Source organism: Zonotrichia albicollis, chromosome 7, assembly GCF_047830755.1.
Source record: "Zonotrichia albicollis isolate bZonAlb1 chromosome 7, bZonAlb1.hap1, whole genome shotgun sequence".
NCBI lineage: Eukaryota > Metazoa > Chordata > Aves > Passeriformes > Passerellidae > Zonotrichia > Zonotrichia albicollis.
The window spans coordinates 16716091-16737744 of NC_133825.1; the positions used below are offsets into that span (position 1 = coordinate 16716091).

The following is a 21654-nucleotide window of genomic DNA, read 5'->3' on the forward strand; positions in this document are numbered from 1 at the left end:
GGAAAATGCCACCCTCAGAAGCTGTGTACTAGGCTCGCTCTACTCCATTTCTCTCTTTCTCTCTCAAGGCATGCTTTATCTGTTATTATTTCCTATCCTCAGACAGGACCTGAGAACAGAAATTGTGCAAAAATGGTAACATGAAGACTAAAAAAACCAAAATACAAGTGCAAGGGCAACACTATGACCTAAGAAATAAGCCAGGATTCCAGTGTCACTGAACTGCAATAAATTCTTGATTTTGCTACACTAGCAATGAAAGCCCTCAAAGATGGTGAATGTTAATTAATGATATGATCATTTACAGTGTCACAGACAAGCAGCTGGATTCAGTTCCCATACTTCAAAGCAGATGTTTCTTAAATTCCTCAAAGAAAGTCTAACATTTGAGTGAATTAATAGCTCTATTATAAAATAACAAAGCCCGGTTCCATTTTATTGTTCTACCTAATTACAGAACCTGATTAATTTCAGTTATAAAGTTTCAGACTAAGGTGAACATAATCAGAGTTCATGATTAATGTTATTCTAATGAGCCCCCAAGAAATTAACATTTCACCACTAGAACTTTGCCAAGAATCTTTACGTAAGCTGCAGTGCAGTGTGTGCAAGTGTGAAAATCCCACATGGCACAGAGCTTCCATCCTCCTTGTCACCATCAATCAGGTATGGAAATGAGATCTGCCTGCTAATGGCAGCCTCAGAGGGGCTCGGTGACAGCTCCCAGCCCAGCCCTCTGCCAGCCGAGCTCCACACACCCCTGACAGGACACTCAGAATACACAAATGAGCATTAATTAGTGCTGCATTAGCACAGCATTGGTTGGGATAACAGTAACGTGTGATCATTGCCTCATTAATTGCCTTAGGTCAGCTGACACGAACAGGATGGATGGTCTCCTAACAAACAGCAGAAGAATTCAGTGTGCAGTTATACAAGAGTGTTTTTTCCAGCTTTCATAGGGAGTATTTCCCACCTTGTGTTCCCTAAGAAACAGACTTTCAAGGTGGCTGCATTTCAGCATTGGTTCTATCTACAATCTAATCATAAAGTGAGTGCTTCAATGAAACATATTTCAAAGCCCAATAATTTACACATTCTTATACACTAATTCTGTGTTTCTTAGAGAACAAAACCTCATCAACTTTTGCTGAGAATACTCATTAAAAGAAAATGATGTGTCTCTGCAGCACTGTGCACTTCAATAATTTCAGTAGTTTTATACAAGAGTGTGTCATAAATGAGGCATGGAAAGCCATTAACTGAACAATTCATATTGAACAGTTTGTTGTAATTTATGCTTTCAAAAGAAATAATGAAAGTTATTTATTTTTCTAGTAATAATGATGCACCTCTCTTTTACGTCTTGCTGTTGGTAACTTTATTTTTAAAGAACCTGTAAACTTGCACAATTAGTCCCGCCTCCACTGCCCAAAAGCCTTATTCTCATTGTCAGGAAAGGAAAAATTACAGCTATCAATGGTGTATCTGAATATGCAAAGAGGATTCATGAAGAAGATGTATTTTTGTCTCCTGCTTCAGCTACCTAGACAGTTCATACTTCTCTTTGCCCTCTGCAGTCCAGCTCTTTCTCCAAAGTCCAGCTGCCACAACTGAGAGTGGCAGCAGTAACACAGAACTATTCAGACTGAGGTCCTGGAGGGAAACACCTCTCAGGTATCACTTCCAGAGCTGAGCAGCTTTGCTGCCAACCAAGCACATGCTGAAGCTTCTCTCACTGCTTTTCCTCATCACTACCTCTTGCAAATATAGATTCATAGATATAATAATGCTAGAATATGCTAATAAAAATCAATCTTTTTTTTTTCATTCTCCCACTACACAAGGTGATGTAAAGGTTTGGGGTTTTATAACCTCTTTGCACGCCAAAGCTGTGAAGAGATATGGTTAATGACTGTCAGTGTGAACTGCACTAACCCCACCTTCATCAAGTGATCATAATAGAAACATTCCAAATTTCTGCAAAGAATGAACACGTTGCCCTGCCCATCTCAAAGCAAAAACTGTACAGGTGTGTCCCGTTCCACCGAGCCAGAGCTGGGGAGGATTCTTTTAATAGATTTATCGGACATAAATAAAGTGTAAATGGGGCAATATTACATCTGAGAAGCGTTTCTTGATGGGAAAAAAGATGAGTGTTCCTACTGAAGGGGGAAAGGACAAGGCACAGAGAGAGGGGGAAAGAAACAGAAGACAGGGACAGCGTTATCACAAGAACCCGGCTCCCTGTCAGCATCATCTAGCAGGCGGAGCGGGGGCAGTGCCCGGGAGGCACAGAGGGACAGGCAGGGACAGGCGGGGACAGGCGGGGACAGGCGGCCGGGCCCGGGACACACGGCGGAGCGCGAGCCGTGGCGGTCAGGAGCCTTCCCGCAGGAGCAGGGCAGGGAGCGGGAGTGGGAGCCGGGCAGGGAGCAGGAGCAGGATCGGGGCAGGCAGCGGGAGCGGGCAGGGAGCAGGAGCAGGAGCGGGCAGGGAGCAGCAGGAGCAGGGCAGGGACAGGAGCGGGCACGGAGCGGGAGCGGACACGGAGCGGGAGCGGGCAGGGAGCAGGAGAGGGCAGGGAGCGGGAGCCGTCCCACAGGAGCGGGGCAGGGAGCAGGAGCGGGCAGGGAGCGGGAGCGGGCACGGAGTGGGAGCCGGGCAAGGAGCAGGAGCAGGAGCGGGCAGGGAGCGGGAGCGGGCACGGAGTGGGAGCCGGGCAAGGAGCAGGAGCAGGAGCGGGGCAGGCAGCGGGAGCGGGCAGGGAGCAGGAGCGGGGCAGGGAGCAGCAGGAGCAGGGCAGGGAGCAGGAGCGGGGCAGGGAGCAGGAGCGGGCAGGGAGCGGGAGCGGGCACGGAGCGGGAGCGGGGCACGGAGCGGGCAGGGAGCGGGCACGGAGCGGGAGGGGGCACGGAGCGGGCAGGGAGCGGGAGCAGGGCACGGAGCGGGAGCGGGCACGGGAGCGGGCAGGGAGCGGGAGCAGGGCACGGAGCGGGAGAGGGCAGGGAGCGGGAGCGGGCAGGGAGCGGGAGCGGGCAGGGAGCGGGAGCCGTCCCACAGGAGCGGGCAGGGAGTAGGAGAACGGCAGGGAGCAGGAGCACAGCAGGAAGGCGAGCGGAGCCCGCAGGCGAGCCCCCGCTCCCCTCAGGATCCGCAGTGCCGCGGACCGCCGGCTCCATGCGCTGAGGCTCCTCCGCAGGGGCAGCTCCCGGACACCCGCCCAAAGAGCCTGTGTGGGTGTGTATGTGTGTGTGTGGGTGGTTGTGTAGGTCTGTGTGTGTGGGGGCACGCACAGCCCGACCCTGGAGCTCTCCCCGTGAAGCCTCTCCCGGGACACGGATGCCAGCACAGTCTGTACAGGTTCTGTACAGAACCTTCCACCTCACGCATAACATACACTGAGGCATAAATAAAAACTAGATGGTCCCTCTCAAGGTGCTTCTCTAACTTCTTAAAAGCCCTGCAGTCTCTGGGGAACACAGCAACATGAGTGGGAATAACCATTTTGGATAAAATTTGCTTTGGAATCCTGTCTCCTGCCTGGCTTAAATAGCTCCTTCAATGCTACTTTCTTCTATTGCTTTATTTCCCTGAATGACTCCTTGAATCCATGCACAGTGTCACTGGAGACCCCTGGATCCCAAAGGGCAGAAGAGCAGAGCCCATCTGGTGGCTCGGGGGTGAGGAGCTGCCCCTGCCACCCTCACACACCCTGCACTCATCCACTCCTTCCTTCCCTACCTGCATCTCGAGGCCCTGCCTTTGCTTTAGCAAAGAAATTAAAATACCCACCAAAATAAAGACATTAATTAATATAATTTATACTGCTAAATTACATTCTAAGATTCCTTCCTGTAATATGCAAGCATCTTACCATAAGATGTAAGTGTTGTTTGGTGTTGTTTGGTTTTCTTTTTGCTTCCCAGAAATAAGCACTAATGACCTGTTTTGAGAGTTTGTGTGTAAGTTTTTCTTTTACAAAATACAGAGGGAGGGGAATTTATGCAGGGGCATTGTTAATGCCACAGAAATACAACAGTTACCAAAAAAAAAAAGGATCACACTGCTACCTAAAATTTGAAGATTTAAATGCAAAATAATTCAGCATTACTCCAGAGAGAGGATGTAAAGAAAGGAGCTATAAATGCAACTAAGTTATGCTTCAGAAATGAAAAAAAATGTATTTTCAAAATTTATAGGGACCTTGAGAAGATATTTAAGGTGGGTTTTTAAAAGGAGGTACAGGCTAATAAGGCACAACATAAAACAGAAGATGAGAAGAATTAAATTTAAGTCTGGACTGGATATGCACAGGCAAACCATCAGAGAATGGGATCTGCCTTTCTGAATGTGAAAACCATTTCCATTTTCTTTAGTTCCAAGCATCTCCTGTACATGGCAGTAATCAGCAGCACAGTATCTGAATGCAAATCAGTAACAGGGATTAAACAGTTGGCCTTACAAACATGAACTAAAAGTAAATGACCCCAGAAAAAAAAAGAAGATAGACCCAGATCTGCAAAAAACCTCAGAGAGGCAGATGAATACAGTGAGGTTCTAACAGACCTATACTAGACCCCCAATCAAGTGCTTTTATGTCAAAAATAACATTGCTACTGGCCTCTCACCTAGGAGGATTTCAGAGAAACCAAGGGAAGGGAAAAAGCAAATCAAAGGCAGAACTATTAATAAATAACAATATATGTAAAGACACCAAAGTACTGCCCACATGAATATTAATTCAATTAGATGTAAAGACAAACAATTGATGTTGTCCCTTCAGCCTGAATTCTTCCTTTTGTCTGGACATCTCAAGGTGGATCCATTCTTTTCCTTCTGTCTAAAAGAGCTTTTAATTTGCAGCAAAAACTTGCAAAAAAATTAGGTTTAAAAAATTGATTTTTTTGCCTCCAGTAAAAGCACACCAAACTCCATAAAATATTCTGCTCCCAAAATTTTTATAAAAATAAGAGCTTTGCAATCAGATATATATGATTTAAAGATAATGAAGCAGGTTTTATGGGCTGCAGAATATTATAAATCTTTTCTGATTTATTTCAGGGTAGAGGGAAAAGGGGAACTGTTGAAGGAAAAGATGATAGATCACATCTGCCTCTGGGTAATAAGGCTTCCTATACAAAGAAATGGCATACTCTGAATAATTATATGCAGTCTGAGGCCAAAAGAGACAGAGTCTAGTCCTGGTCAGAAATTTCAGCTGCCACAAAATACTTGTGAAAAATGTGTGAGGAAAATATGATGAATTCTCACTGGTTATCAACAGTTTTTCTTTTGCTAATTTGCTCAGCTTCAACACTAGGTCAAACCATAATTTCACCTTTCTGCTTTGCAGAAATTCTTCCCTTTTGCATCATAAATGTCAGCAGAAACATCAAAACCACAGCACCACTCAAAGAAAGAAAAACAGGGGAGATATAACCAGGACTGTATTTCAACAAAAATACCAAGCATATTTTTCTAATGAAGTTTGAAAGACACTACAATAAACCAGAGTGGCAGGTAACATAGGCAAAACAAAAGAAGAACAGCATTAAATATTTAATACCAGATTATTTTTAAAAAGTAGTAACAGCCCCAAGAGCTGAGCTTAATTCCTTCAAACTAGGTGACGCTCTGGCTCCATCAAAGCCAGCTGCAGCTCCACCACTGGCTTTAGAGGCTTTGATGCTTTCAAGCATTGGGTTTTTGCATTTGTACAGGAGATAATCAGGAATCAGCACTGGAGATAAGAATGAGAGCTTTGTGCAGCACAGCATAAAGAGTCTCCTGCAAGTGAAACCAGCCCCCAGCCTAGCAAGTTCCAGAGGTTTCTTTCTCTCAGATGAGCATTTTCAGCTGTTCCCTAGGAAAATGCCTTCTCCCTTCCTCCCACGTAGCTCCACCTGAGCAAGGGCTGCAGCCCAACAAGGAAATTAAGTGACCTTTCTCCCTGCCTCCGAGCCAAAATATAATGCACTGTAACATTCAGTAAAGAGTAAACAATTTAATAACGAAATTATGCTATCGATCACACCGTCCCAGAACATCAGAAGTCTCATTTTATATCACAGTTCATAGATCAGAAGCACCACAATAACTTATATTTTTCTTCTTTGTAGTTTCAGGAACTTCAGGCTATTTTCTAGGTTGCCATATGTATGACTTCAGCACAAGCTAACGAGATATTGAGTGAGAAATCATTAGCAGCTGGTCAAGTAAAACCACTCCATCAATCATTTTCATTTCCTTAATGTCAACAATTCTAATTTCAACTTTGGAAAAAAAACCTGTGTTTTAAACTGTGAAATACATCTCATAAAACAGTGACATTTGACAGTATGCTTTTAGATTCTCAAGTTTATTGCAAAAAAGTCAGCTCAACACATAATGAAGTCATTCCTCCTTTATAACCACCAAACCCAATTGTAGGGAGGAAAATAAACCTGCTTCATCTAGATCAGGCAAACAAACTACCATCTATTCCAGAATAAATCCATTATTTTGTATCTAAAGCACCAGTAAAAATTCTGGAAGAACTGCAAAGCTGTCTTGTGTCTTCTATTTACACAGACACATTCTAGGTTGTTCTTGAATTCCAGTTGGTGAAACCAGCCCCTGACTACCAAAGGACTTGTTTTATAGTTCATATCCATTCTCCTCAGAAAAACATGTTAGTATGAGAGAACAGCTCACATATTACATTACACAAATGCAATTTGGTTGCTAAAGTTTTAATCTTGTAGAGCAAAATTCCTATTTTCTATTTCTTGTACTTAAGTTCCAGTTTATGAACAGATTATAGGATGTAAAATTGTTAGGTAGATCCTGAAATATTAAATTTAGGTAAATCTTTCCAATATACTTATAAATTTGTCAGGATACAAAAGCTCCTGCTGATATGATAAGCTGAATCATTGTTAAATGTACTGTTTTCATGCAAATAGCTCATAAGAAAATAAACTCCTAGTTTGCCTACAACTATTAATAGCTTCTTTTATTAACCAGCCTTCCCCAGATGCTTGAACACAAAATTGTAGAAAGGACAGATTATTATCTGTATATGGCCTGGAAATCTAAAAACCCCACCAAATTCCACTCTAGTTTTGATCACTGCACAGAAAAACCATTCACTGTTACAAACCCTACACTAACCTGTGGAAAAAAGCAATCTGTGGTAAGAAAACACAGTGTGAATGTTGCTTTTATAAAACTGTAAACCCATGATCAGTGGGGCTAAGGTGCGCTCAGGGTCACTTTGCACCCTGGAACTCTGCATTTTGCCACTGACATTTGTCTTCCTCTGAATGGATACAGAGAATAACTCAACAGCACAAACCTTATAAAAACCTCTTCCATGTCTGAAAATATCAGCATGCTCCTCTTCTCCTCCACCTCTTCCTAAGCTACACAGACTCAGTTAAGTCAGCTGCTTCCTACTTTCTGTAAGTTCTAAAATCCTTGCTTCATTTTGTTCCTTTTACCAGTCCTTGTTATTCTTAAGCTGTGATGCCTAAAATTCCCTACTGAGCTGAGCCCTACTGCCAGTTCATTTCATTTCTGATTTCCACATGGCACTGGGAGCTGCAGAGCAGTACCACTGTTAAGCCACAAATCCTGCATTTTTACCTATACACTGAGCTCCTTCCCAAGAGGAATTTTTTGCACTTATCATTTCAATCTGCAGATTTCAGACCATTTCAGCAAACAAAAATAAAAAGAAGAAAAGAGGGGCAATGTTTTTATTGAGCTATGAAATCTTTTGAGGTTTCATTCATTACTAATGGAAGCACACCATACACATGGGTCCCAGGCCAGTCCTTGCAGAATCTTAAGTCCTTAACTTCATTAAGCCATCCCAAACTGACCTGCAATGGATTAAACACCAATTCAGCAGGAACAGTTTTTCAGTGACCTGTATTTCCACTCATTATACAATAACTGTGCTTCTCAAGTTTGCCTATGAAAACATCCTCTCATGTGCACTGCTGTGTGTAACATTACAGCTTTTCCAACTTCCCTTTTAATCCCCAGCCAGCTATTCTGTCACAGAACTACATGTATTTGACAAAACATACTTTCAAAATAGATGCTTGTGGTTCAGCACCACTTTCATATCCTGAGCAGTTTCAGGGAATGAATATATAAGGATTTCCTGCAGCTTCTTCATGGTTACCCAAGCTAGAGGGACTGACCTATTAATTCTCTAGGTAGAGGAATTTATCTGTTAAGATAAATTTGGCTTTTTGGTTACCTGGAAATACTCATCTCTCACAGATTTTTACAATCAAGGCAAATGGTTCACAAGCTCCTTTCTTAAATATTCCTGGACTCTTCCTGTCATATATTCACTTTGTCTTATTGACTGCATTCATTTTTCCAGCTAGCTATTTACAGGAAGCCTGAAGCAGGCAGGAAAGAGTATTTTTGACTTCCTCTCCCCCATTTAGAAAGGTCTTTACTTTCCCTCCTATTATTTCCTTCTAAATTCCTTCCAGTGCTCGAATTTCCACCCTTTTCTTCATTATTAAATTTGCAGGTTACTTCCTTCTATTAACTGAGCAAAGAAGCCTTTGGTGCTGATGAGGCTGATCAGACCATGCCTTGCTGCATTGCTCAGAATGGGTTATTTGGCAGAGGAGCCAAGAGCCACCTAAAGCAATGTGTGTCTGCAGCAGCCAGGGGCATTCCCAGCAGCCCCACAGCAGCTCTGTGGCACAGAGCAATCCCAGGACACTGCTCATCCTTTACTCCACCTCATTCATCTCCTCACCCACAGGGAATATGAGGGCAGTGTCATATTCCAGCTGTTTGCCAGCAATGGATGGTTCCAGATTTACAGACTGGCCCACAGACTCTTCACTACAAGAATAAGCTAGAAGACAAAAAAAAAAGAGCCAAACTTCTTTCCTTCCTTAATTAGTGGTCTAAACAATAATCTAAAGCCATTCCTCCTGATCATTTTTTCAGCCTCCCTATTTTACTTGAGTTATCATAGCTATTGTTGTAATAGCTCTGCAATAGTACTTTACCAGATCTGCATCTGAATAAATGCCAAACAACTAATTTTAATATCTGAATTTTGCCAATCACATTGCATCCAGACATGGAATGAGAAACAAAAAGCTTTTTATTTGCTTGTAATTCTAACAGACATTTAAAATGGCATTGACAGTGCTACAGATAAACTGAAAAACAGAGCAAGAACTGAAGCACAACATCAGAAATCAGGAATACAGCTGGAGATTCTCCAGAGGAATATTTCTTCTATTAAATTTTACCAATTTATCAAAAGCAGAATCTTCCATGGAAACAGAGAAAGCACAACAGATCTGACACAACACAGATATGCCCTGCCAGCGCTGTAAGGCAGCCTTGGGACTAAACTCTGAAAGTTTCACATCTGCTGTTCCCAGTCCTTCTGGGAAGAACATGGAGGTGCCAGCGGATGAGCAGACCTGCTCTACAAAAACTCCATTCTTGGAGCTGACAGAGGCAGGTGTTCCAAGGATCAGCCAAGCAGGAGCCAAACAGCCTGAGGAGCTGGCAGCCTCAGCCAGGCCTTGCTCAGATGTTGCAAGCTCACTCACATGCAGCAGCACTCTGCTCTGCCCTGGGATCCAGGAGAATTCTTCATCCCAACAATCTGCTCAGCACAGGACAGGCAGAGACTGCTGCCAGCCCTGGCAGTGTCTGCCAGCACCACCTCAGCATCCCAGGGCACTGCATTTCAGTCCTGCTTTCGTGTCACACAGGAGGTGGCTGACAGAATCCAAAAGATTATCAGGCCTCTTGTTTTTCAAATGAGAAACAAGTTTTTCTGATCACTTGAAAGCTAAGCAAGAAAAGCTCCATTTCCTTGCCAGCTGTGGGACACATCCCAAATGCCACTCTGACTTTACCTCCTTAGCAGCTACAAGCAGTCACAGAGCATTCCCCCTTTCCTTTACCTACTCACTGTTTGGACTCCTTCAGCGCACATCTTCTACAGGAATCTTGCAGTTTTCCCCAATTTCACCTCCTCATTGCTGCAAGCAGTAGACTGGGAACAGCACTGTAAAACCAAAGGGTTCTGGCTCATGTGCATCTGCTCTGTGCTGTGTGCACTGCCCCCGTGTCAGGAGCACAGCAGTAAGGGCACATTAACAGCACAGTGATCTTTTGCTGAATTAAGCACAAAAGAAGCACTAACCAAGCTCCCAGAGAAGAAATTTACCTTATATTTCTTATTTTCTCTTATTCACATGGAATAAAAAATTATCATTATTCTTCATTTCTCCTGCAAAGAGTTAAATATATTCAAGAAAATTAAGGGAGGGATTCCTTTACCGATTATCCTCTTTTACAGCCTGATAATTCCTCCCCTACAATATCAGGGTTTAGAAAAAATTAGAATCATCGCTCCTTGATAGAAAAGATAATCTTAGATTATTCCTGAATACAGCTCCTAGTCAAGTAGCTGACTTATCCTTTCTTTCCATCTTTGTATAAATTTCCTTTGTTTTTTTTCTCCTGATAATAAAACAATGGGTAAGAACAATTAGAATAACCTAAGGTAGTAAGGATTTTCCAGTAAATACAGCAATTAGAATCATTTATTTAATGTGTTCTACTAAGCACTGCAGCTCTCTGACTTCAGACATTTATTTTCTTTGCATATTCAAAGAGAAAGAAAATGTGCCAATTGGCTACACTGGCTTAGAAAACAACCATGAAAAGCAGTTCTTGAGAAGAGCTGATCTTGAAAGGAATAAAGCACATCTTTTTTATTAATGTGAAGGGAGGATGGTTCCATTGTTTACTTAGCCAGCCTTCTGATCATACACAATGGTCACAAATGCAATTATACAAAATGATAATCTTCCTTTTTATTTTACTTAATTAAGGAAGAAGAGTAGCACGTCAGGCAGGAACAACAAACAACAACTGGAAAAGAATTCACTAAAAGGAAAGTTAAAATAGGAGGGAGTGCCAATAAATGCTGTTTGTGACCAAGGCAAAGATGTGGTTTTGTTTTTGAAGTCTTGTTTTGGTTTTCTTTTCGGAAAGAAGATGGTAACGTGGAATTGGGATTTAGATCTTCAAGTTCCTGATCTGCTTTAACTCACTGTTTTAAGATCTGGCTGAACAACTGAGACCAACAATTACAATTTTCCTGCAATATGATTTCTGATTTCATGAAAAGTGTCCATAAGCTATTTCACTTAAAGCTCCATTGTTCATTCTTCATAACAAATATCAAGAGAAGCCAGGCAAGAAATGAAGCCCAGAAGTCAGCAGACAACTCTGCAGGTGTCTCCACTTTATCAAAGAGAAGTCACTGCTGGTACTATAAATGAAGGAGTGCAGCCTCTCATAGGCTGCTGGCACACAATATCCTGGATCCAAGGAAAGCAGGGAAAGCATTTCCCTTCAGCCATGCAATAGATCTCTGCAGTCTCAGAATTTCATCTCTGTGATGAAACTCTGTGGGAGGGCTTTTAATCAACCACTTCCCAAATGCCTTCTACAAGGTATTGTTTTATAGAGAGGGTTCATTACAACAGAATTCAACACAGTAACTCTCTTCTTTCATCATCTCAAAATTACCAGAGATTACTGAAATGAAAGAAACTTTCCTTTTACTACTTTATATAATTTCTTGTCCTGGCTTCATTACCTTCATTGAATATCTTTCAATCTTCCATTAGTAAATAATGGGATTTACTGTATATTAAAAGGAGCTGGCTGGGTCATCCAGGGCACTGCACAAACACTGGAATTTATTCAAATGTTTGGCATCAGACTCCATAGACTGAAAACAGCAGCAATGTCTGGCCATTATCCAGTCCAACCTACTGCTTAAAGCAGAGTCAACTCCAGCCAGGCTGGTCTGGGTTTTCCATGGGCCCACAACACCAACATTCCATGAAGAGTCCCCTGAACTATCCAGTTGTGATTGATCTTTTTAATTAGAACTGATACATAAACAAAAAGTAATTTTCAACCTGCAACAGAATGAAATTTAGAAATATATTTGGACGACAAAAATCAGCTGTGTTGTACCAGAGGATAAAAACCATGACAAATGCACCTGAAACAGCAGACTTCAGTAGCATCCCTAGAAATGGCACCCTGACATTTCAGAAAATGAGCAGTCTAACATCCTCTAAAAAACAGGAAACTGGTTGAGAAAAATCTTATGTAGTAACAACCATTTCCAACAAACTCTAAAAATAGGAAAATTCTCGTAAACTAAACAGCTGAGTTAACAAATGCTTGATTATTTTTAATGCTTGTTTATTACCATAATCAAGGATTTATTTCATCTTGGGGAGAGCAAATGCTGCTGTATTGAAGGTTTCTTGAAAAAAATTTAGTCTTGAGCCCAACATATTTCCATATATTGGTATGGTGCTGCCAGGTATGCTGAATACAAACTCCTGGCTCCTGCAGGGAGCCACGAGCTGCTCCTCACACTGTGGTACCCCAGTGCAGAGCTGATCAATCCTGACACAGCTCAGCTCAGAAGCAGCCCAGGAAAAGCAGGGCTGAAGGACAGAAAAGCTCCCATTATTCTTCTCCAGCTCACGTGCACAGATCCCAGATTACTGCAGGGTCTGGAGGAGCATCTATAATCAGGTACATGTAACTGCAGCTTATTTTTCAGCTGTAAATCTATTTGGGGAATTCACTAGACTACTTCTGTCTTTTAAGTACACTTAAGATCCTCCTCCTTAACAATTCATATCTAATTTCCCCATAAAACAAAATGTTCACTGAAAGTTAACATTTAAAAATGATTTTCAATTACACATACTGCATACAAAACAGAAGAAAATCCTCTGTAGGAGTGTTCAAAGTCAACTCAATCAACTACTCAGACAATGTGAACAACAAAATAATGAAAACTACATATTTTCTTGCATAAATGCCAGCATAATATACCATATAGGCATACCAATTTTACTGCAATACATCCTTTTTTGAAAAACATAACACTCAATAAAGTCATAAAAAAACCCAGCCATGAATAAGAAAAGAACTGAGTGACACTTCCCACCCACACATGGAAATTCTTCTAGTTTACATTTTGACATACCTCAATTTCAAACTTCTCTGAAACACCAGTTTTCTTAAGATGTTTAAGTACGAAGAGGACAGTAAAGTAAGCACATTTTAATCCACTCTTTTTGTAAAAAGACATAAATAAAAGTGGGTTTCATCTGCTCAGAAATAAAAAAAAATAGATTTAAAACCAAGGATTTCCAGAAGTCAGTTACTTCAACCCCTTCCATGAAGCCAGAAGCCATTCTGCTCCTGAAGACTTTAACATGGAATTTCCTCAAACTCCTTGTTACCAAGGCTGGGTCAGTTCTCCAGAGAGCAGCTACACAGAGCTTTGCAAGTTGCACACTGGTGAAATAAAGTGGAAGTGACCATAAAGCACAAGTCAAACATCCCCTATTTTACCTCCTCAGGTGTCACTGGCAACCAGGAAAGTGTTACAATTCTTCCTGGGGAAACCATGAAGCACAAGTAAGGCCAAGCTGAGATATCAGTGTGCTTGAAGCATCTCTACATCCCTCCACTCTCCAAGAGCAAGAATGGCAATAAAATAGCACAAAAAACCATTATCAATCCCAGTCTCCACATCTAGACTGTTGCAGTGTGTTTTAAGCTTCCGGGTCCCTTACCCAGGTGTGGCAATACCTCTCTTCCCCTTCCCCCTCACCCCCTTGCTGAGTGAGTCCTGTCAATCAGGCTTAACATTCCAGCAAGGCGTCGTGTGGTTGGTCAGGTTCAAAGGATGCCCCTCAGGCCTGGGGGTCATTGGCCTGTCTAGGTGTCCCTCGTCCCTTGAGACCCTGCCCCTTTCACCTGGTTGGTGGCTCACCTGTCCCCTCCCCTTCCCCTGAGCTTAAAACGTGAGTCCGGCCATACGGTCGGGATTCTGTTGGAGCTCTTCCCAAGATTCAGACATCTCTAACCATGGAATAAACCACTGGATATAACCCTCCAGCAGAATCCTCTCCTTTTTTCTCTTCACCATCGCTTGAAGCCTTCTTCCTGAGGTAAACTGAGTTCCTAACAAGCCTGGACTTGTTTAGTGCCCAGCTGCAACCACCAGCAAGCTAAAGGTGTCTCTGGGGTGATACACCACAGCTGCCGCCTTTGGCCCAGCAGCGAGGGTCAGACTGGCCCAGGCACAATCTATCTGGTAATATTGGGATTCATATTCCAATACAGACAGTGGGTCAGACCTTAAGCTGCTGTTGAAGACTCCTCAATACAGAGGTAGAGCAAGGCACGAGTGCTCCACAGCACCGAAATTTAAGAGCTGACACCAAAAGCAAGGCCCAGAACCACACCACCAATAAAAAAACCTCCTGGTTTCCCAGCCACTTTCTGGTTTGAGTTTGCAATGCTCACGTTCCAGTAAGTGATCAGAGTCTGGAACCCAGAGAGACAGAGCAGCCCAAGTGCCAGCTGCCCACTGTGTCCCCTCTCCCCCAATGGACCCTCCCCATGGCTATCCAGGCTCTGCACTGCCCACCTTTGCCCAAGGGCTCACCCAGCCCAGCTGCCCCTCTGCTTCAGGGTGCTGGCTCCTCATCTCACCCTCACTGCCCTCAGTGAAGTGCTCACACCCACACAGGTCTCATTCTCTCATTCCCAGCAGCTGTGGGCACAATCTGGTGGTGCAGGACAAGGCTTGGGAGCCTTGAGGGAAGCCAGTTCCATAAAGCTCCAGGAGCTGCATTCCCAGCAAGGTTCAGGTGTGCCCTACATGCAGCCCAGGGCACAGCTGACCATTCCTGAGCTCTGCCACAGAGCACACAACACTCCTGCTCAGGCTGCATGGATGCCCAGGGCTTGATCAGCACTAATATAAATGTGTACTAGGGGGGCAACTTCAGTTCACTTGCTGGTCTGCCTCAAGGTAAGATGTATCACTGCTCTCCTCACATTTTTTTAATGGAAGCATGGCTGGAGAAGCAGGGCTGGCTTGGCTCTGCTCCCTGCCACACACACAGCACAGCTGTGGGACAGCAGGACACAGCAGCTGCCACCACCTGTGGCACAATCCAGACTAAATTAACCGTGTCTGACCCAAACGTCTCAGTAATCATGACATAAAAACCCAGTTAAGAAACGAACGATTTTAAAAAACACAAGAAGGAAGTGAAATCAGAACTGAAAAATCAGAAAAATACACTGACCCACATATATACACACATATGTATCTCCACCCTATAACCATAATAAGGTGAGAGACCATCCACTAAAATTAATGAAGCTCAAATAGGATGGAACATTCAAACAGCAAGGGGATTTTGAGTTCCAGAAAGCAGCTCTCACAGCAGTGTGTCTGAGCTGCCCTAGCAATGCAGGAGTGATCTTTACTGAAAGCCAGAGGAGGATGCAGGTAATTGTTCAGGCACACCTCCCTCATTAATGATGGCAGACAGCAGCCCCTGCAGGCCCTCAGTGCTGCTCCAGCAGCCCCTTCCACCCAGGCTCAGCACAGCTCCACCATCCCTGTGCCCCCAGGGAAGGGATGTCCTCACTCAGACTGAGTAAAAGCACAACTCACAGAACGTGGGGCTCGCATTGCTGCACTCCACTGAGCTCAGCAGCTCTTCATTGCAAAGGATGAAGAGACAACAGCTCGTCACTAGGAAAGAGCAAGTGCTTATTAGCAGAACAATGTGATTGCTCCAGTGGATACATTATTCCATTATTGTCCACAGGACAGTATGATTCTGTCACTTATAAGGTATCCAAACCCACAGTAGCAATTCCTGTTGCTGGATGTCCTAAAACACAAATGTATCTCCTGACAACCTGTGTCTATGAGTATAAATTCAGAAAGGTTAACAACAGTACAACAAGTAATTTTGAAGAATTTTTGGAACAATTCAGAAAAAAACCTGCTGCCTTTCAGAAGAATTGTAAATGTGTTTGCAATTTCCTGTGTGTCTGAATTACTCTGTGAACAGAAAAATGTTTAGGTTCTTGTGGAGAGCATTTTGCTTCACTTTGCATTGTACTATTCACTGTGATAAAACCTCTGTGAAAAACACTCATGTTAAGGCAAGTATCTTCCAAAAAGATGTTTCTCCAAGCTGTCATTAAAAACTCTTTAAAAAAAAATTAAAAATTTATCTCACTGACACCAAGAAGCTCTTAATCTTTGATGCCTTTGAGGCTTATTAGACACTTTAAATAATTGAGGAAAATAAAAGAAACAAATTTAGGAACCACAAAAGCAATACTCTTTATACTCTTTCAAATGTTAGTGCTAATAAATCCTAAGTTCCTGTACAGTTTGTTAGGAAAATTAATCCACAAACAGCAGAGGTTTATGTCTAAAAAAGAGACAGAGGAGTCCTTTAACTTTATTTAAATACAGGGAGAGGCCATGGGGCATTTCCCCTGGTGTCTCTCAAAATTTTGGAGGACGCAGCCTCCTTTTTATCCTCATTTCCTGGCCCCATGTCCATCTCTCTTCCCCATTGCCTGAGGTACTTCAGAGGTACAGACCTCCTGAAATATCTCATACCTGAGACCCCCATCTGATATACAACCCTTCCCCTTTTGTTTTCTTTGTGTCAATCCGTGGAATTCCTATGGAATTTATGGTTCTTCCCATTGTTTCTTTCATCTCTCAGTACCCAGTTTTATTTATCAGCAGACCTACAGTTTGTAAGGACAAGTCTCTCCCATTCCATTAATCAATCAGTGGAATCCTTCCCATTGTTTCTTTTCTCTCTCACTGCTAGTTTTACCTACCAGCAGACCCACAGTTTGTAAAGGCAAGTCCCTTATTCGAGTTCAAGCACCGAGGCCCAGCTTCAAAAGAACAGAGAATGCACTTGCCTGTAGAGCACAACAGTGATCCCAAGGAGAGGAAAAGTGAATTGTGCTTAAATTGTGCTATGATAACAAATGGCTGTCATCATCTTTACAGCTCACTCAATTCCCAGGTCTGGCTTGTTGAAACTACTAATAGAAGAGCCAAAAAGACACCGATAAATCAGCACTGTTTCCTGGATCTATCATCTTTTCTTCAGCGAGTTAGAGCTGTGAAATAAAGTAACTGACATCTGGTAATCCTCTCATTGAAAAACTTATTTAACACAGTCTCAGTAATAGCCATAAACTGTTCTCAGTGAGAGTGTTTCCATTCATATAAGAAGAGCTCTAAAAGAAACTAAAACCTTGTCATTCCCTCCTGTTATGTAACCACATGCCTTTAAATCTTTTGTATTTTCTCTCTTCTGCTTCCTTGTCTTTGCCACCTTGTGCATTCACTGTGTTCTGCAGCAAATTATATGGCACTTTCCCTTACTGTCATATTTCAATAGCTGCTTTCTGACTTTCTCAAGTCAGTGGGGTGGGTTATGTATTATTCTTTTCCACCTATTGTACATTATACACCCCTAAAACCATGATTATATCTGAAGTAGAAAAGATCATCACAATTTTGTTTCAAGAGTCTAAAAATGTAAGACCATTTGAGTTAAAATCTTGTAGTTTCACACCAGAGATTCATGGGAAAGTGTTCTTGGGACAAACCCACGGAAATCTTTTGGACTAATATGGGATGCTGTTCACCACATCTGCATCCTGCCACGTGCTCTGGACAGCATCAGAAAGTCATTTATGTTGGAAAAGCCCTTCAAGATCATTGAGTCCAACCATTAAAGGTGAATGCTTTCCTGTACAATACTTTCAGCCACTTAACAGCAAACCCTGACCCACCCTAGAACAGACATTGCAAGAGAAATCTGCTACAAGAATGTACTGAAGATTTACCTTCCAGGCTAACCAGAGCTGAAGAAATCTCACTATCTAACCCATGTGTAAAGCACTTGCAGAGAGCTTCAAGGATTAAGGCTGCATTCAACAGCATTTTGATTAAAACTTTCACAGCACCTTTCTCTGGTGTAAGGCCTGAAACACAATTTGACTTTAATAAAGCATCTGTAAACGTCTAATAAACAATCAGAAATATCAAAAAGCACAATATCTGTCAGATGAAAAAAAAATCTGACATGCATAATTATTTTAGTCTCTACACTACATTATCCTAAGGACAATAAAATAAGACAAAGTAAACAGTCTCATTAGAACAGCTTTCAATTGTGTTAACTGCTATGACTTACAGAACAAAAGGGAATTTCAGCCTTCCAAAAAGGGAACAAATATCTGTATCACACAATTGTTCCCTCAATATGCTCAGTGAATCATCCTGAGGTATCTTTAGAAAAGAACATTATGCCTACAGATAATGTTTACAGATGAAAAGCATGAGATTAACATTGTGTACCCATATTATCAGTATTGAGTCTCCACTGTTTCAACATTTACCTGCCAGATGTAACAAGTGTCAAACCCATTCTTCAAATCTAAAATAAAAATCAATTCTAAAACACAAACTACGTTCCTTTTCTAATTCACAGCTACAAGCATGTCAGACAATCAGATTTCTGGATTTACCCAACATTCCTGTCTTCCCAATATAGCAATTTAGTCACTCTAACACTTGTAAATCGGTGCTCTTCTCCTCTTCTGGTGACAACACCCTGCTCAAAAACACTAACAGGTTGCTTACCTTTTAAGAAATTCTTATTTAAATTATTGCATTCTACAGGAGCAGAGATTACATTTCCAAACTCTGGTCTAGGAAGTGGTATTATCAAAAATTCTTGGTTTTAGCATATTAAAGATTGTCTGTTCTGAATCAGTGACAGTTCATAACAAGCATAAAATAACCTCAATCTACATTTTATCTGTGGTATGGCATTTTGCACAGACTTTATATACACAACACAATTAATACAATTTACACTCATGCTGGGGATGTGCATTTAGTTTTCACTTAGATTTCTGGAGGAAAACGTCCCTTTCAACCTTTTAAAGATAATTTTGTGAAATGCAGGTTGAACTGCACTTTAACGTGTCGTTACATGCTAAGCTCCCAGAGCAGGAGGTGCTGAGGCAGGCCCGAGCTGGGCCCTTTGTTACTCAGTGGCCACGCATTACTCAGTCGCCTTGTGTTTGTTACTCACTTGCCCTGTGTTTGTTACTCACTTGCCCCGTGTTTGTTACTCAGTTGCCCCATGTTTGTTACTCAGCTGCCCTGCATTATGCAGTGGCCCTGTATCTGTTATTCAGTTGCCCCCTCTTACTCAATCCCCTGTGTTTAATGTCACTCACCTACCCTGCACTCCCTACTCAGTGCCCCAGTTCATTACTCAGTGCCCTGTGTGTGTTAGTTCCCCCTTGTGTGCCACTCAGTTCCCAATGTTCATTACTCAGTTCCCCCACATTCGCTACTCAGCTCCCCCATGTTTGTTACTCAGTTCCCCGTGTTCGTTACTCAGTTCCCCTGTGTGTTACTCAGTTCCCCCGCGTGTGTTACTCAGCTCCCCCGCATTCGTTACTCAGTTCCCCCGCGTGTGTTACTCAGCTCCCCCCATTCATTACTCAGCTCCCCCATGTCTGTTACTCAGTGCCCCATGTTCGTTACTCAGTTCCCTCCATCTATTACTCAGTTCCCTATGTCCAGTATTCAGCTCTCCCGCATTCATTACTCAGTTCCCCACGTTCATTACTCAGCTCCCCATGTTCATTACTCGATTGCCCCGTGTACATTACTCCACTCTCCCGCGTTCATTACTCCATTCCCCTGTGTTTGTTACTCCATGCCCCCGCATTCATTACTCAGCTCCCCCACATTTGTTCCTCCATTCCCCCGTGTTTGTTACTCCGTTCCCCCGCATTCACTACTCCGTTCCCCCGCGTTCATTACTCAGTGCCCCCACGTTCATTACTCAGTGCCCCCGCATTAACTACTCCATTCCCCGCATTTGTTACTCCACTCCCCACGTTCATTACTCAGTGCCCCGGCATTCATTACTCAGTGCCCTGGCGTTCATTACTCCATTCTTCCACATTCATTACTCCATTCCCCTGCGTTCATTACTCAGCTCCCCCATGTTCATTACTCCATTGCCCCGTGTTCATTACTCCACTTCCCCACGTTTGTTACTCCATTCCCCCGTGTTTGTTACTCCATTCCCTCGCATTCATTACTCAGCTCCCCCACGTTCGTCACTCCCTTCCCCCGCGTACACTACTCCGTTCCCCCGCGTTCGTTACTCAGTTCCCCGCATTCATTACTCCATTCCACCACATTCATTACTCCATTCCCATGTTCATTACTCAGTGCCCCTGCATTCACTACTCCATTCTCCCACATTCATTACTCCATTCCCCCGCATTCGTTACTCCATTCCCCACGTTCATTACTCAGTGCCCCCGCGTTCATCACTCCATTCCCCCGCATTCGTTACTCCATTCCCCGCATTCATTACTCCATTCCCCAGCATTCATTACCCAGTTCCCCGCAGTCATCACTCCATTCCCCCACGTTCATTAGTCCATTCCCCCGTGTTTGTTACTCCATTCCCCCATGTTCGTTACTCAGTGCCCCCGCATTCACTACTCCATTCCCCGCATTCACTACTCCATTCCCCTGCGTTCATTACTCCGTTCCACCGCATTCATTACTCCATTCCCATGTTCATTACTCAGCTCCCCCACGTTCATTACTCCATATCCCCACGTTCACTACTCCATTCCCCCGCACCGGTCACTCACGGAGCGCAGGTACTCGGCCAGCAGCTCCTGCAGGGCCTGGCGGATGGCGCTGCACTCGGCGATGATGCGCTCGCGGTGCGAGTCCCGCGTGCACGAGGAGTCGGCCAGCAGCGCCGCCCCGCTGATGATCGCCTCCAGCCGCTGCTCCAGGGACGGCCTCACCTTCTCCTCGCTCACCACCAGCGGATCCAGCACTATTAAATTCTGGAAAAAAAGAGGACCACAGGTAAGGAAAGTCAGTTCAATGAAGCCGCTGCTTTATTTTGTACTTGCAGGAACTGCAGTGACATTATGCTTCCCAGATGTGCTGCTGGCCCTTTCCACTGGAAGCATCCAAAACTCTTCTGACCACGGCAGATTCGCTTTTCCCTAGTGGGGCTAAACACAGAGGTCATTTGCAGACAAACCCAGGCTCTCTCTGCCATTCAGAGTCTCAGACCAGAGCTTAAGCTCTGTTTCAAAGAGCGGTTCAATGCCTATAAACTTTAGTCTTTCAGAGAACCTCTGGATTGAACTCAGAGCAGTGCTAGCTCACAGCTGAGAAAGCTGAGTCAGATTACATGATGAGTCTGGTTCTGCTGACTTTTAGTCTAAGCAATCCCACACTGTGGCAGAAAGTCACTGCTGCCACTTTTAACAGGCTTAATATGGGCAAAGATAAAAACCGCAGCTTTTGTTTAACAATTATTTTTCCCAAGGCCATAGATATAAGTGTCCTTTTGCTTTTCAGTAGGTAGGGTAAACAAAAGCAGACAATTCTTTTGGCTTGATAAAATTAATTACATTTGTGTGGCAAGCAAATATTCTGAAGAGAGAGAAAAGGAGACTATGAGATTTTCATAAAACAGCAAAGTAAGTCTATTTGAGCTTCAGCATTTGAAGAAATTTACACCAGTAATTGTTAATATAACTGAACATCTGAACCTGTGTCATTATGGTCCTAATCTCCAAACCTGGATTCCACATACACCTGTTCACCTCTTACATCACATCCATAGGTGG

General features: G+C 43.2%; 1 protein-coding gene across 4 annotated transcripts in view; it reads right to left on the reverse strand.

Annotated features, from left to right (window-relative positions):
• Positions 1–21654, reverse strand: part of CTNNA3 (catenin alpha 3) — a 410743-nt gene that overhangs the window by 304331 nt on the left and 84758 nt on the right. For 3 of the 4 annotated variants that reach the window (XM_074544396.1, XM_074544395.1, XM_074544397.1), the window contains one exon: positions 20653–20856. The exons of the other annotated variant lie outside the window; for it this stretch is intronic. In XM_074544396.1, coding sequence (XP_074400497.1) covers positions 20653–20856 — 204 coding nt within the window. The remainder of the gene's footprint in view (positions 1–20652; positions 20857–21654) is intronic. 4 annotated transcript variants of the gene reach the window in all.